Source organism: Eubalaena glacialis, chromosome 5, assembly GCF_028564815.1.
Source record: "Eubalaena glacialis isolate mEubGla1 chromosome 5, mEubGla1.1.hap2.+ XY, whole genome shotgun sequence".
NCBI lineage: Eukaryota > Metazoa > Chordata > Mammalia > Artiodactyla > Balaenidae > Eubalaena > Eubalaena glacialis.
This window is the reverse complement of record NC_083720.1, coordinates 83,348,956-83,365,678: the sequence shown is the minus strand read 5'-3', so window position 1 is coordinate 83,365,678 and position 16,723 is coordinate 83,348,956. Positions and strand designations below refer to the sequence as shown.

The 16,723-nt window shown below is 36.4% G+C and overlaps 1 protein-coding gene across 8 annotated transcripts in view; it reads right to left on the bottom strand.

Moving 5' to 3' along the window:
* Positions 1 to 16,723, bottom strand: part of ADGRL3 (adhesion G protein-coupled receptor L3) — an 858,517-nt gene that overhangs the window by 243,827 nt on the left and 597,967 nt on the right. For all 8 annotated transcript variants that reach the window (XM_061192347.1, XM_061192340.1, XM_061192343.1 and 5 more), the window contains one exon: positions 11,286 to 11,366. In XM_061192347.1, coding sequence (XP_061048330.1) covers positions 11,286 to 11,366 — 81 coding nt within the window. The remainder of the gene's footprint in view (positions 1 to 11,285; positions 11,367 to 16,723) is intronic.

Below are 16,723 nucleotides of genomic sequence, written 5' to 3'. Positions count from 1 at the left end.
GACTCCTGAACCTTCTTCTAAGTCCATCTGTGCACTTCCTTGTACAATCCAGTTTTAGCAAGGACCCTGCTAAGTCAGTTTAGTCAGAACTCCCACCCTCAATATCTGGTCACCTTCCATATCTGATCAGATTCTCATCCTCCACCAACCCCTGGCTGAAGACAGGCCAGGGTGATGTCCTATCACCCTGGCCTGTCTTCAGCAAGAATCCTATTAAGGTGGTTCCAGAATCCCCCTCACCTGTGATGTTTCCTCTTAGTAATTTTTCATCCAGTGACCGCCTCCCCCCACCCTGTTCCTTGGCTATAAGTTCCCACTTGTTTGTGCTGTATTTGGAGTTGATGTCCCTTCTATCCCAGGGTCTTTATTCCTCTACTGAATAGCTCTGGGAAAAAAACCCCAAAACTTTTTTTATCCCTTTACTGTCCAGCTCTGGTTTTTCCTTGAAAAGGCCCTTCATGATCTGAGTCTTGCCTAAATACTCTGCCTGTATCCCCAGTCCCCCCTCTCATTATGTTCCAGAAATTATCATGTCCACTTATTTGTTAATTTTTCTGTTCATTTATTGTTTCTCTAACTGTCTAGAGTGTATGTTTCATGACAACTGAAGTCCTGGCAGACTTGTAAACTGCACAGTTCCGTCAATGCCTGGCACATGTGAGGGCCTAATCAGTATCTGCTTAGTGAACAAATGGCTTAACACATCATGACTTTTCTACTTCAGGGCCTTTGATTACACTATCCTTCAACTTTAATCATGGCTAACTCACTTTCATTCTTCACAGTTCAGCTCAATAGTCAACCTAGAATGGTTTTGGTTGACCATCCACCTTATATATCTCCTTTATAGCTCTAACCATAACCTATTCATAACCTTGCTTGTTTAATCTGTATTTGATCTATTGTTTACCTCCTCCACTGCGAGGTAAGGTCCAGCTGTTCTCTCCTGTACGTCACTGTATTGCCTGTCCCCTGTAGAGTGCTTGCACATAGAAGGCATTCACTATAGTATAGTCACATCAAAATTAATTTGACTTAAATTCAACTATATTCACTCAAAAAGGATTTGAGGGAAGATTCCATTTGCCATTTTACTCAAGGAGCGCAAGGCCCAGAGTGACTACAGAAGCAGAGATATGTTCCCTCGGCTCTATGTCTCTCCACAGCACTCATCACACAAGGACCTCCATTCCCAAGAGAGATTTGAGGTATTTTTTATTCACATTTTCTGATATTGAGGAATAACTCACTGTTGGATAAACCATATTTTATAGACAATGTTGAGCATTTTTCAAGGTGGGTTTTATGTTTTATTTTTTTGGCCTTACCCCCTAAGTTCAAAATCTAACCCATGCATAAGATGCAGCTGCATAGAACACTGAACACTGAATGTAAGTTAGTCTTTCAGGAGAGCACAAAGAAAAGCTGATGTATAGCTTTATTGTCTGATACATGTTTGAGATTTTAAATGTATAGACATTCAGGACTTCCCTGGTGGCGCAGCAGTTAAGAATCCGCCTGCCAATGCAGGGGACACAGGTTCGAGCCCTGGTCTGGGAAGATCCCACATGCCGAAAAGCAACTAAGCCCGTGTGCCACAATTACTGAGCCCGTGTGCCACAACTACGGAGCCCCGTATGCCTAGAGACCGTGCTCAGCAACAAGAGAAGCCACCGCAATGAGAAGCACGCATACCGCAGCGAAGGGCAGCTCCCGCTCACCGCAACTAGAGAAAGTCTGCGTGCAGCAACAAAGACCCAATGCAGCCAAAAATAAATAAATAAATAAATAATTTTAAAAAATAAAATAAATGTATAGACATTCACAGGAAAAATATGGTTATTTTTAATATGAAACTGTATCATAATTCAGCCAATAGGATTTAAGGAGGATAAGAGCATTCAGACTCCCTTGAGGACTTATTTCCTTGATCTATATGAGCTATAATGAGTTTTAGATTAGAGCAATAAAGTATTGCTGCTAAATTATATTAAACAATATTTGTATAGCATTCTACAGGGTATGAAGCACTTTCACATATAGTATCATATTTTGTATTTGATACTTAAAAAATCTTGGGAGAGAGTTTGTTGTGGTGGCTATTGGGTTTGTCCAAGATCATATACTTAGCAAATTAAGGTTATCAGGATGAAATCTGAGGCTTAGAACTGAAGCTGCATACTTCCATGTTCTTCCACCCAGGAGACTCTGATACTAAACTTAACAGGACTATCTGCTTCAGTTAGGGAAATTGTTTTTTGCTAAATTCTTAAGAACTGGAAATAATTGCTGGACCCAGAGCTATAACTAACAAAGAGAAAAGTGTTTCTTAGCATTGGGGGAGACAAATGTCTCTTACTGTGACGGCAGTGCTGTTTGGGGTGTTATGTGATGAATAATACCCAAAGTAATGTTTCCCATACTGAAAAATATGCCTTTTAGAACTAAGAAAACAAGATCTTCACCCTCCTCATTCTCATGATACATTGGTTGCATCTGTAATAGTCTCAATCCTACCATCCAGGTATAAAAGATGAATCTGGAGAAAAGAGATCTTATCTAATCTCAGGCAATTGACTCTAAAAGTAAAAGATATTTTACATTTTAAGGATTTACCATACATTTTATCTTTATCATACCTATCTTCTAAACCTATTGTCAAGTAAGAATTGTTATATTAAATAAGGTACTCCTGAGTAGTGTGTGTGTGTGTGTGTGTGTGTGTGTGTGTGTGTGTGTATGCATGTGTTGTGTGGGTACAGCAAAAAATTGGAACCTTATAGCTGTGAGTATTCAGCAGGTAGGGATGCAGGTGACTGCTATATTTGGAGGTCAAGCCGACTCCTTCTTCACCCCATCCCAGGCTCTAGTGGTGGCAGTTAATACAACTATCGGCCTGCTGTCTGCTCCTGGTATTCAATCAATTATTTTGAGTATACGGGTAAAAAATTATTTCTGGTGATTACATAAATAACCATTTTGGGGAGAGAATACTGAAAAACACAGTATTAGATACCTCTTTTGAGGGAAACAGTGAGACATTTTATGAAAAGAGTAAAAAGTAACAAAGTGGCAGTAGAACAAAGATATTCTAGTTTATAGAAAAAGACAACAGACACAAAAAATTTATTTGTCACTGGGTAGTAAATAGTACATAAGTGTTCAAACTACTTATATTGTGTTCTAGAGATGAATAATGGAAATGGTGAGAATTTTTTAAAAAAATACTCTACTATGGATGGTCAGAATCTCTCATTGCTTGCTGACAATATGTTTTATTACTGAATACTTGCTATAGTATGTAGTTTTAGAAATTAAGTCACAGTTCCTTTTGTATAAATGAAAAACTGCCATACCAGATTTTACAGATGCCTAGGTTTGAATCCTGGCTCCAACACTTAACACTTGTCTGACCTTTATGAAGTTAAAGAAAACTCTCTATGTCTCAGTTTTTTCTTTCACAAAGTTTCAATAATAATACTACCTGATTCATGGTATTCGGGAAATCAGTGAAATAATAATCCATGTCAAGTGCTTAGAATAGAGCTTGGCACAAATGTTAAGTATAAATATTAAGTGTTCATACTATGTCAACTCAAAGAGGTGGTATCTATTGTAATATTCTGAAGAATAGTATGTTCGGCTCTCTTTGGGAATTGGGAGAGAGGGGATCATATGGATAATTTTTAGTTTGAACATAGGACTTAAGGTTAATTTGCACAATCAATGTTAGCTCTTATTATTATTGTTATTATTATTATTATTGACTAGCAATACCTCACCGTAAAGTTGTAACATTCAGAAAATACTAAATATTTTCTCCCTCAACAAGATAAAGCAGCTCTACTCTCATTGATCTGAATGAGACAAATCAAAATAAGACAAAGAGAAGTAAGTACTGGAACGTGTGGTAGCAGTCTTAGGAGAGCTGGGCCATTGAGCAACCTTAGGAGGGGGCACAGAAAGGGAGTGGTTGGGAGGTGTGGGGAGTTGTTAAGTTCAGAAAACTGAACACTGGTCATAGCTTCTTAGAGATATCTTAATCCCGGAGACTTTCCCTTGCCTTGAACAACAGCTCCGATGGAGGAATCGTCATATTCAAGTCAAGGATCATTATCACTGGATTCGCCATTAGGCACACTGAACCTGAAGGAGAATGTTCAGATCGCAACAGTATCAAGCTTCTACTTAATACCCTTTGAACACTAGGACTATCATTCCATCAGCCAATGGGAAAAAGAATTCAAACAAGCTCCCTTCTTCTCATTCAGGCTCACTGAGAGAATGGCAAGACAAGTTGACTAGGAACCTAATGTGATAAACTACTAGATCACACTACTCTCTGGAATAATTATTCTCAACACATGAATTATTTTCCACAAGGGGCCTGCAGGAGTGTGCTAAATTATTTCAAATGATAAATGTTGGCTTTTCAACAATAACTTATATTTGGAAAGTATGTTACAATTTACAAAACCCTCCTACTTATTCCTAACAATATTGAATAAAAAGCACATTTTACCATCAAGTTTAGAATTTAACTTCAATTAAATTCAACCCAAATTCAAGTATTACTTCATAGTATGATAGTACTATGCTTGATACTAGAAATAGAATGATGCTGACCAAGAAGTCTGAATGAAAAAAGTGATAGGATCCTTGTAAGACTAAGCGAGGCAATATGTATAAAACATATTTTCCTGTGTCTGACACAAGATACATACTTAATGAATGGGAGTGGTGTTTACCATTAATAATAACAAGCTATACTCTCTGCCTCTATCTTGTAGGTGTTCACAGTGTACTTAAACACAGCAAAAAAAATGCTTGGCATTTGCAAGTGTAGGAAAAGGGTGTGTACTTAACATGGTCAAAGTACTCTGTTATATGCAAGTTTAATTTTTATTCCCTTGGGTTAAGGGTGAAAAAAGCTAGGAAATTATGTTCTACCATATAATATCTGCTAACCAGGTAAGTTAGAAAAACACCATCACAGCACTTTAAAGGACAAGCCTGGAGACTCCTCAATAAGAATGCCAGATGTCTTGTTCCTATTTTATTTTAATCAACATCAAATGCTTTTATATTTCACTAAATAATATCGTTTGTTAACATCTCAAGTTTGTGATGCTGAAAATTTGGCTATAGCCTATTTTTAATATATATGTACCAGGCAGGACCATCTGTTTATTCTGAACTTAAAAAAATATTGTCAGTGTGTGGATGTGCTGAATGTAATTTAGTTTGCACATGAAACTTAATGCCTGGCATTATTCTAGTTCATTGATTATCTGCCAATGGAACCATGTTTATATTACTCATTTTATTATAGAAAAAAAAGTTTAAAAAAATAGATGCAGTTTTCCAAATGTGCCCAAATATTTTAGATTATTTTCAGAGTATAAATTGTAACTGTCAACAATTAGCAACTGTATAAATTAGTGTTTAGTATTAGACTTCTGATCAAACATAAGATCCTACCTAAAGGAAGACTATACACATTACTATACAGAATAAATACAGTACTGTTTTCACCAGCTTTATTACTAGTGGTTTACCATATTAGAAGGCAGAATGTATCTGGTAACTGGCAAATTTTTATGTAGCAAAATATTCAAAATACCATCCTTAGTAATAAAATGGAGGACATTTTTCAGAAGTTAATGTCTTTTCTTGGTTATTGACAGGAACTTATCTAAATTGAATTGCTAGTGATGTTGTGAAGAATTCATAGGTAGGGTTCTATCATTGAGTGCTAAGACTGTCAACAAATTGTATAGAAAAACAATGAAAAACAATGAAACAAAACCAAACCAAAAATAAAACAACAGAGTTTCAACTGGTATATTTGAGTCTCAATATTCACCTCTGCTTAGGATTCTAATTCAGCTTCCAAAATAAATTCCCACCCAAACACCTTCACTGAGTGCTTCTGTCTGTAATACAGACATGATTTTGGGGTAGAGTATTTTGTGAGTAGTTAGGAAGCAAACTAAAGGTTAGGGACAGAGGATCCTTGGTGAGGACATATGTCCTTCAGAACTGCAACTTCTAATGAGCCCTGCTAAGAATTCCATTGCGCTGATTTACAAATCTGCTACAAAAATAACAAAGTAGACTTTCATCTCAGTTATAACACACAAAATTGGGAAATATGTCTGAAAAGCATAGAGAACTTATTTGCATACAGAAATATATAATAATCCCATTAAATTAAATACAAAATTGTAACAAACTTGTTTTAATAATGAAAGGTTTAAAAATAATAGTGCTTCTAGATGAAACTATTTTTTTTTAAAGTCCTGATTAATGAGATATATGGGAAGAAAAATTACTATAATGGTGAATGCTGACTCAGGATCTTATTTTTATTAAGTAGTTTATAGTGAGGGCTGTGACTATTTTTTCTATTTATAGTGGCAGCTCTGGTTAATTACCTTGTAATGTATTGTGACATTAATGCACTAGTAAACTATTGGAATTTACACTCCTATTCAGTAATAAAATCTATAAGTTGAAGAATGCATATAAAGTTATCACAGTCATAAATTATGTGACCAAATGCCATGTATAATCACATTAAACAACAGAATCTCTCAAATTTACTTATCAGGGGTAGGTGCCATAGAATTTATATACTTCAGCTATTTTGAAATATAGATTTCAACATTTTATTCAAGGTTATTTGGTAACTTGTTACTACATTTTCCATATGGTTACTAAGAGCATGTTGGTCACAATTAAAATACACAGTACCAAAAAAGAAATACATTTTGACAAACAAATGCATCAATTTCACAAAATATTTTTTCCCTAAAAAGTGAGTGCAAAAGTGAAAGAAATCAAGAGAATAGAAAGGAGGTAGTATGGTGACATGTGGATTAAAACCAAAATGATTCATAAGTTACATATAGAACTTAAGGGGATGAAAAAGAAATGAAAATGTAACATATATACTTTTTGAAAAATAATTATATAATTATTTTTTTAAATAGAGGTTTAAAAACAATTCCAAAGTTACCAATAATTAGTCCACTATCTCAAATATTCAAAGCACAATCACTGTTAAAAAAAAAAAAGGTACCAAGTAATCCAAAATGTTTGAGATAAGAACAGAATAAAATGGCAAAGTACCTGAAACAATCTGATATGTAATTGTATGTTAGAGAATTCATACTTTCTACTAAAAATTCCCTGTTCTAATATTGATAGCTATATTAATACATTTTAATCATTGTTTTGTATTGCTCTCTTGATGGATATCAAAAAGCTTAAGTATGATTTTCCTATGAAAATATAGTCAAGTCTCTAAAATACACAGGGAATTAATATATAAAGCAATAATTCCTAAAACATGAACATGCATGTACACTAGTGGAAATTGGTACAGGGTGGGAAAGAAAGAGAATACAGAGAACTGTAGGTCAGTGGGGGAAGAGGAATATCAAGACATAGCTCTCATTTTCTCAATATGTATAAAATTATAGTAGAAAAATAGAAAAAATAGTTAGCTAATGTGGTTTTTCAGGTAGTTCAAAGGATACTGCTATATAATCACACAAAAATTATTAGAGACAGAATTTCAAAGTATTTAAAGAACCTAATTTATCTTATTGTATAAATTCAAATAAAAACCTATAATATACATGAGAGATTCCCTCTCTGTACATAGATATAGATAATGTACAGGTCATTTGTGTAATTTGACTGTGCATAAATATCAAAAATGTACACTATAATTAGAAACAGTAAATGAAGATGAGGGGTGAGAGTTGAAAGTTGAAAGGAAATACTTTGTGGTTCCAAAGCAATGATATTGCCAACTCTTACCATTTCCAATATTTGTTTTTAAATAAAATATTAGATAGTTTTAAGAAAAAAAAGCACAAGATCTTTTGCAATGTTATTTTGGTGATTTATAGAAACCTCTTTATTTATTCAATTAAATGTTCATTTTTTTTTTTTTTTTGAAAATTACAGGACTATGGCACATGAGCTAATGACTACAACTGCAATTGCATTAATCACAGTAGTTTAGGAGGGTCTCTGGGTCAATGCATGTAGAGGAACTATGTGAGAACTAGAAGTTATCAAGACAATTCTTCTAAGGTAGAGAGCACAATTTGAGGTAGATATAAAGCAGAGATCACTGCTGGATTCTAGTAAATCATTCTTCACCAGGTCAATACCATCACTACTTTTACTAAGATGATGCCGCTTTAAAGTGAAGCTCTTAATAATGCCCACTTGCCTATTAACTCTTCAGGGTCTAGTTTATGTCAGGTTATTTGCCAGGAACTTGACACTAACTGTTTCACTTAATCATCCTTAAAAACTTGTTTTACAGTTGATAGACAGAAGCTGCCTAAGGTCGTGCAGGTCTGCCTGGCTCCAAGGCCCAGTCTCTTCCCATGTCACAACAGCAAACCCCAAAGTCCGTATCGATAGTAATAGCTACATATTATCTAGGGCTTACCAGATGCCAGACTATTCTGTATCATCCTTAATCCTCACAAAGACACAGTGAGGAGTTCTTATTTCTGAACTTTTGTGTGGTAGTTGAGGAAATTAAAGATAAGAAAGGTCTAGAACTCCCAAGTTTAAGTTTATTGGCTATAAATCCCTTCATTTTATCACTCAATTTTTGTCTTATTTCATTCTAAATTTATTTTACTCTTTATCTGCCTAGCTACAGTAGGTTGAAATGGCCCAAATTCCTCTCCTTCCTGTATCCATGGTCCTTTGGATTGTGGTTCCTCCACCAAGAGATGGAGTCCATTTCTTAAGTCTAGGGTTGGCTATGTGACTGGCTTTGGCCAATGGGACATAACAAACATGACACAAGTAGAGTCTTAAACAATACCTGAACTTTGGGACTTTCCTACTCATTGCAGGGAATCCTGTCACAATGGGAATGAGCTGGGGCTAGCCTGCTGGAAGATGAGAGTCATATGGCCATCACTGCAGATGACATCAAGGTGACTACCAAACATGTGAATGAGTTTCCTCCCCTGAAAATCCAACCAGCCTGCTAACTACTAAACATCCAGCCTCAGTCAAGTCAGCACATATGCGATTCATCCAACTCTGAGAACTATAAAAATGGTTCCTGTTTTAAGCTACTAACTTTTGGAGTAGATTATTACACTGTCACACCCATGACTTTATAGTATTCTTCCCAAATCATACTGGGATCATGTCTGAAGAATTGAATTATATTAAAGTCACCAACTTGCATAAATAGGTCTCCATCTTTGGTGGGAACAACATTCTACTAAGAATTAACATGTCTAAAACAAGGCCTCCATTTAAAATTCATCTCTTCCTCATGATGAGAAATTATGTCATAAACATCCAAGTAGTTAATCAATATAGAAACCTTAGAGGCATTTCTGCTCTTTTCCCTGTATTAGTTCAGCCAATGCCATGTCTCTTCAAAACACTTCTCAGACCCTACCATTGCCACCAACACACTCCTAACTAATTTCCCAATCATCTTTTACCTGGATTACTGAAATGGCCTCCCTCTGTCAATCCTTCATCAGCTACACTGATTTCAGAGATACTCTTCTCATATCAAGAGCTGATTCTGTTATGATGTTAACACCCCACTAACTTAGGAAAATTTTTTTAAAAATTAAAAATGTTTGATGATTTTTTTCCAGGATAAAATACAAACTCCTTGGCATGAGACACAGAATTCTTCACAATCTCCCTCATTACATCTTCCAAGTCTCTTTCTCTAAAACTGCTCCCATTTTACTGTGCACTCAGCACATTTCCTTAAAAATATCACAACTTTCACATATACATATTTTGGTTCATTCTGCTTCCTCTTTGTAAGGTTCTCTTATTGTCCCTGCTCAGTTTTCTCCTTGAAAAATGAGGATACATCCTTCACAATTTAGGTCGTCACCTTCACTTTCAGTCACTTAGACAGAAATCACTGTATGAGTTCCTGTTATGTGCCAAGCACAGACCAGTGGCTGGAGGAGAAATAATAATTATGACATTCTTTGCCCTCAAGGATCTTACAGAAGAGAAAGGGAACATTCAAGCTGAAAAATAAAATGCAGTGTTTTAGGTATAATAACTGAGGCAAGTGCAGGGGATATTTGGAGGACAGAGGCATGTACATAGCTCCTGCCTAGTACACAGGAAGGCTTAACAGAGGAACTGAAGGTAAAGCAGAGCATTGCAACACTGGTAGAAACTTATTGGGTAGAAAAGAAAAGGTAAGAGACTCCTGGCAGAGGAAATAGTATGTATAGAAAACATGCTCATAAAAGTCAGATCTAATGACTTTTATTGTATACTATTGAAAGTATAAGAAAATATACCATGCCACTGGGACAAAGTGAGGAGGGTGGGAGGGAGGGGTGGGAGGGAGGAGATATGGAGATATATGTATATGTACAGCTGATTCACTTTGTTATAGAGCAGAAACTGACACACCATTGTAAAGAAATTATACTCCAATAAAGATGTTTTAAAAAATAAAATAAAATAAAAATAAAGCTATGTTCACCTCTGAAAAAAAAAGAAAATATACCATATTACTTTAAACTGAAAAATTAACCTTAGGATATTTGGTATTTATAAAATTAAAAGTTTGTCTATTATTACATTAGTTTGAACATTATAAAACATTTAAAAATCATTAATTTTTAAAAGTAGAAAGATAAATTCTGTATTTAGATTATGAGATAAATGTTACTTTTAACTTCTATTTTGTATGACTCGTTATATTTAAAAATCTTTAAACAGATGGCATCAATTTAAATACATAATTTTAATTTATATACTTTAAAACTAAATTATATTAATAATAAAATGACTTCTAAAAGGAATAATAATAAAATATAAGATATCACTTTGCAAGGAAATAAATCTGTCAATATGATTTAGATTAAGACATCTTAATTTATTTAAAAATAAAAAAGGATAGTAGAAGAAGAAATTTCCAATGAAAAAAAGTAACGGTTATCTGGTAATCTCTAAATCTAGGTTGGTTTTCAACTAGTCTTCCACTATGGATCCTCATTTCTTATTTGGTTTACAAACATTTCTCAAAACAATATTTCACATCTTATTATAAATAAGACTTACTCTTTCTGTTATTCTATTCCTTACACACCATTTTCCTCCTGTTTTTTAAATAGGCACTGCATTGTAAGATACATATTTATAGTTATCTTTAATTTAATTAATTGTTTTCAACAAAGAATGAAAAAATTTCTTTTTCTTTAAACTAAAAAAAAAAAAAAAAAAAGAATACAACTCACCTCTAACAGGGGGTCTTTCTAGCTCAGAGTCAAGGTGAATTGGTGGAGAGATGTATGGTACCTGTCCATGATGTGCCTGTCCTGTGGACCCAAAAATAAATGTTAAGATATTATAATTATGTCTTTTTACATTTTTTTTGGTTTTATGATGTCATACATCTCTCTTCACACTGAATTACTAACCATTATAGAGTGCAGACAGATCTATCCAAACACAGAATCATTATGTGTCATCCAAACATCAACCAATTAAATCAGTCCTTCATAAGCCATCTACTTTTGTTGTTGTTGTTAAATCACAAGTTTATTGTTGAGTGACACTTTAAAAAATACAATAAAAATGATTGACAAGAAAAATGAAATGCAAAAACTAAAAACAAAGACATAAAATACAAGTCCTCATTTTTCATTGTTAACCAGACATTAAGTACTCTATCAATTTGCTTTAAGTGTTTCTAAACATTTACTCTTAATTTTTGCATTTATCTCACTGCAGATCAGTAATAAATGGTCTGCAGACTGGCATCTATGTCAGATAACACTTTGAATAGCACTTATTTAGATAACTTTACAACCCTAATTAATTTATACTTTATTTTTATGATTAATTTTAAACTTTTTACTTATTATTTGAGTAGAAAACTACTCCTACTTGCTTATTGTGTTTGATGAAAAAATAATAACTAACCACAATATAAAAAAGCAGGTAGATGGATTCACTCTCTGTTTCTTGTAAAGCATTCTGCCAGCTCACATGCATATCTGTAATACATTTTCTGTCTCATGCGTTAAAGTTGATTTGCAGGACTACGCTGACTGAAAAAAATTGCTAGCTTAAAAACAAAAGAGTTTTCTAATGCTCAAAGTAGCTATAGCTTGTATACTGATAATCCAGTAAGCAATTAGGATTTTAAGGCAAGAAAGCATAATTACAGAGTTCAATTTCTAAAGCTACTTTACATAAAGAAGGTTTGGGTAAAAGTACAGAACCCACCACTTTCTTTCTATAATGGGAATATGCAGTTGTATTTTATACATTTACTATAGCAAGCTACAGGGCTGTTAATCTCTTTTCCTAAACAAGGAAAGTTAACGATACATAGATTATGATAACAGTTAGAGTAACCTTCCTGTTTCAAGTAATATTCGACTTGTAATAAACTCTGCTGATTTCTCTTATGAGGCACATTTCAAATAATTAATATGGCTCCCTGTTGATAGTAGCTGCTATTGCTCCCAGCATTTTTCTAGCTAACAGCAGACACAGTGGAGAGGCTGTAATATACAGAGCTCCTCATAATGGTAACTAAGAATATTATGCTTTCACTGGTCATGTTTCAGTGGAATACTAAAAGCACTATTATAAAAGAAATGACAGCAATTGTGCACCGCTAGCAGTCCATGTGTAATACAGCTTATTAAAAACTTCAGATTATCTTAATTATAAAAACACCTGATGTTTACCTCTGTGGCATACTTGGTTGCAAAAACATTTTTACTTTTAAGGTCTTGTGTCATTACAAATGAATTGGTTTGAAACTTTATTGATCATGTAAATGAAAATAAGAATCTTTCACTTTATATTGGTTCAAAATAACATCAGCATATAAAATCGTATTGATTTCATGTCAAACCAAGGAACATGGCTTTTACTACATATAATAATAACCACTATGCATTCATACATACATCACCTCCTTTTATGCAACCAATATCACTATAAGGATTTAAAGGTAGGTAATACATTAGTACACACACATTTTTAAATCAAAGATACAAGCAGAGGAGATTAAGTAACTAACAGGCAGATAGTAAACAGCAAGGCCAGTCATATTTTGACTTCAAATTTCAAGTGTTTTCATCTATATCATAATATTTTTCTCAAAGAAGGTATATTAAACCTGAAAATAATGCGTATAGATTTTAGTGATTAAACTCTGACAAGGAACTGCTTTTGGAACCGTCACCTCTACATTTATAATGAAGTAAACAGTCCCTTTAAATGCCACATTTGCCTTTGTTCTTGGGATAAGCATGTAACCTCAACAGTACTCAACACGGGTACTTTAGGCAGCACAAGTTCACAATGTGTATATCCCTAAGGGAAAATGGGGATATCAAAGAGCCAGTGGAATGGAATGGGGGTTATTGATGGTCAAATTCTGAACCTGGTTTGCCATAATTTCCATTCTCTCTCCAAGGAGAAATCTAGCAAACTGCAGGATGCGGTATGGCAGGGAAAGTCACAGTGGTAGGCATTGACGGGGATTCTAAGCCTTAGAGAAAGGTGAGAAATGCAGTAATGGATTCCAACCTGGTAACTGAAATTTCTGATCTACAGAATAAAAACTGGAAATTATGGAGGTTGTTGTTGATTGATTAAATTAATCAAATTCTTAAAAAGATTCCTGCCACACTTTAGATCAGTGGTATTCACACATTTATCTCCACAAAAACACATAAAAGGTAAAAAAAAAAAAACCAAAACATTCTAGTAGGCAATACTTCTAACTAAGGATAACTAATAGATAAGAAATCTAAGGCAACAATTCTCAGGGTAGTAATCTATCATCATCAGGAAGGGCATATGGAAACATGGGGAGACGCTGTGCATAGTTTGAAAAAAAATTCACTGTCTCTCAAAGTCCCACCCCCCTCATAAAGAATTACTAAAAAAAGGAATTTGGCCAAGATGGGGGAGTAGGAAGACCTTGAGCTCACCTCCTCCCATAGGCACACCAAAATCACAACTATTTTCAGAGCAACTGTTGATGACAAAGACTGGAAACCAGCAGAAAAGATCTTCTACAACTAAAGATATAAAGAAGGAACCACAATGAGACGGGTAGGGGTAGGTGGAATCACGATATAGTCAAGAGCCATACCCCTGGATGGGTGACCCACAAGGGGGAGGATAATTACAATTGCAGAGGTTCTCTACAAAGAGTGAGAGGTCTGAGCCCCACATTAAGCTCCCCAGCCGGGGGGTCTTGTACCAGGAAGACAAATCCCCAGAACATTTAGTTTTGAAGGCCAGTGGGGCTTAGTGCCCAGAGAGCCAGAGGGCTGTGGGAAATACAGACTCCACTCTTAAAAGACATACACAAAATCTCACATGCTCCAGGACCCAAGGCAGAAGCAGTTTGAAAGAAGCCTGGGTCAGACCCACCAGTTGATCTTGGAGAGCCTCCAGAAGAGGCAGAAGGCAACTGAAGCTCACCGTGGAGATAAAGACGCTGGTGGCAGCCATTTTGGGGAGCTCATTCTTCCACGCGGACACTGGTACTGGTAAATGCCATTTTGGAATCTTCCCTCTAGCCTATTAGCATTGGGACCTGGTCTGCCCACCAGCTTGTTTGCACCAGTACTAGGAGGCGTCAGGACAAGTAACTAACTGGGTGAGGCTGCCTTAAGACTCCCTGAGCCCACAGCCATCTCAGGACATGGCCCTGTCCACCAGAGGGCCCACGATCTGGGCCTACATACTACTGCACAGACACTAGACCTGGGACCCCCCAGGTCTCTGCAGCCAGAGACCCTGGGTCCCAGCCCTGCCCATCAGCAGGCAGATACCGGCCCCAGGACCACCAAAGCCCTGCAGCCTACTTTGTCAGGACCCAGCCAACCCACTAAAAGGCCAGCACCAGCCTTAAGATCACTTGGGCCCTGGCCCTGCCCACCAGCACCAGCTTTTTTTTTTTAAAATTAATTTATTTATTTATTTTTGGCTGCTTTGGGTCTTCATTGCTGCGCATAGGCCTCCTCTAGTTGCGGTGAGCAGGGGCTACTCTTTGTCGCGGTGTGCGGGCTTCTCATTGCGGTGGCTTCTCTTTGTTGCGGAGCACGGGCTCTAGGCATGCGGGCTCAGTAGTTGTGGCTCACAGGCTCTAGAGCACAGGTTCAGTAGTTGTGGCACACAGGCTTAGTTGCTCCGCGGCATGTGGGATCTTCCCGGACAAGGGCTTGAACCCATGTCCCCTGCATTGGCAGGTGGATTCTTAATCACTGCACCACCAGGGAAGTCCCCCCAACACCAGCTTTGTGACACCTTGGGCTCCTCAGCCAGTGGCCCAGGATCCAGCCCCACCTACCAGAGGCCTGACACCAGATTTGGGTCACCCCAGAACCCATAGCCAGCCATGTCAGGAACCGGCCCACCTACCAGCAGGCTGACAGTAGATATGTGAACCCCAGCCCTGAAACCACCCATTCCAGAACCTGGCTCTGCCCACCAGTGGGTCAGTATTAGCCCCAGGACCCTGTGGCATTCTGCAGTGAGCAGCCTCACGACCCAGCCCTGCCAACCAGCAGCTGCCAGCTTCTGCAGGGTCTGGCAACCAACTGGACCAGGGGCCAGCCACACCTACCAGACCACCCACCATAGTCAGCCCTCCATAACAGAAGGATCCATGCAGCTCACAAAGGGGACACCCCTAGAGTATATAGTTCTGGTGACCAGAGGGAAGTGTGCTGCTGGGATGCACAGGATGCCTCCTACAAAAGGCCACTTCCCCAAGGCTGGGAAATGTAACCAACCTACCAGATACATAGAAATAAAAACAGCAAATTAGGCAAAATGAGGCAACAGAGGAACTTGTTGCAATGGAAGGAATAAGATAAAACCTCAGAAGAAGAACTAAGTGAAGTAGAGATAGGCAATCTACCTGATAAAGAGTTTATTTTAAGGTAATGATCATAAAGATGATCAAAGAACTCAGGAGAAGAATGGATGAACACAGTGAGAAGTTGAACAAACAGTTAGAAGATATAAAGAAGAATTAAACACACCCAAAAAATACAATAACTTGAATAAAAAATACACTGTAAGGAATCAACAGATTAGATGATACAGAAGAACAGATCAGTGAGCTGTAAGTTATAGTAATGGAAATCACCAAAGCTGAACTGAAAAAATAGAAAGAAATGAAGTCATTTTAAGAGGTCTTTGCGACAACTTCAAGTGTACTAACATTCTCATCACAGGAGTCTCAGAAGGAGAAGAGAGAGAGAAAGGGACAGAGAAAATATTTGAAGACATAGTAGCTGAAAACTTCCCTAACCTGGGAAATGAAACAGACATCCATGTGCAGGAAGCACAGAGACTCCCATACAGGATCAACTGAAAGAGGATCATGCCAAGACTCATTGTAATTAAAATGACAAAAATTAAATATTAAGAGAGAATATTAAGAATTAATGCAAAATAATAGTAATAATAATAAACTCCAGTTAAAACCATAAATAACTTTCATAAAAATTTCTCTTGGACTTTATGGTGAATAATATTCAGAAAAAATGCAATCAGCTCAAAAAGAGCATAGGGAGGTAAAAAGCATGACAAACACATGTTTTAAAAATATGACACATTTTCCACCATATTTGACTGTCTTATACTAGTCTCACCTGGTCCTCATAACCACAGCTTTGTATATCTAAAT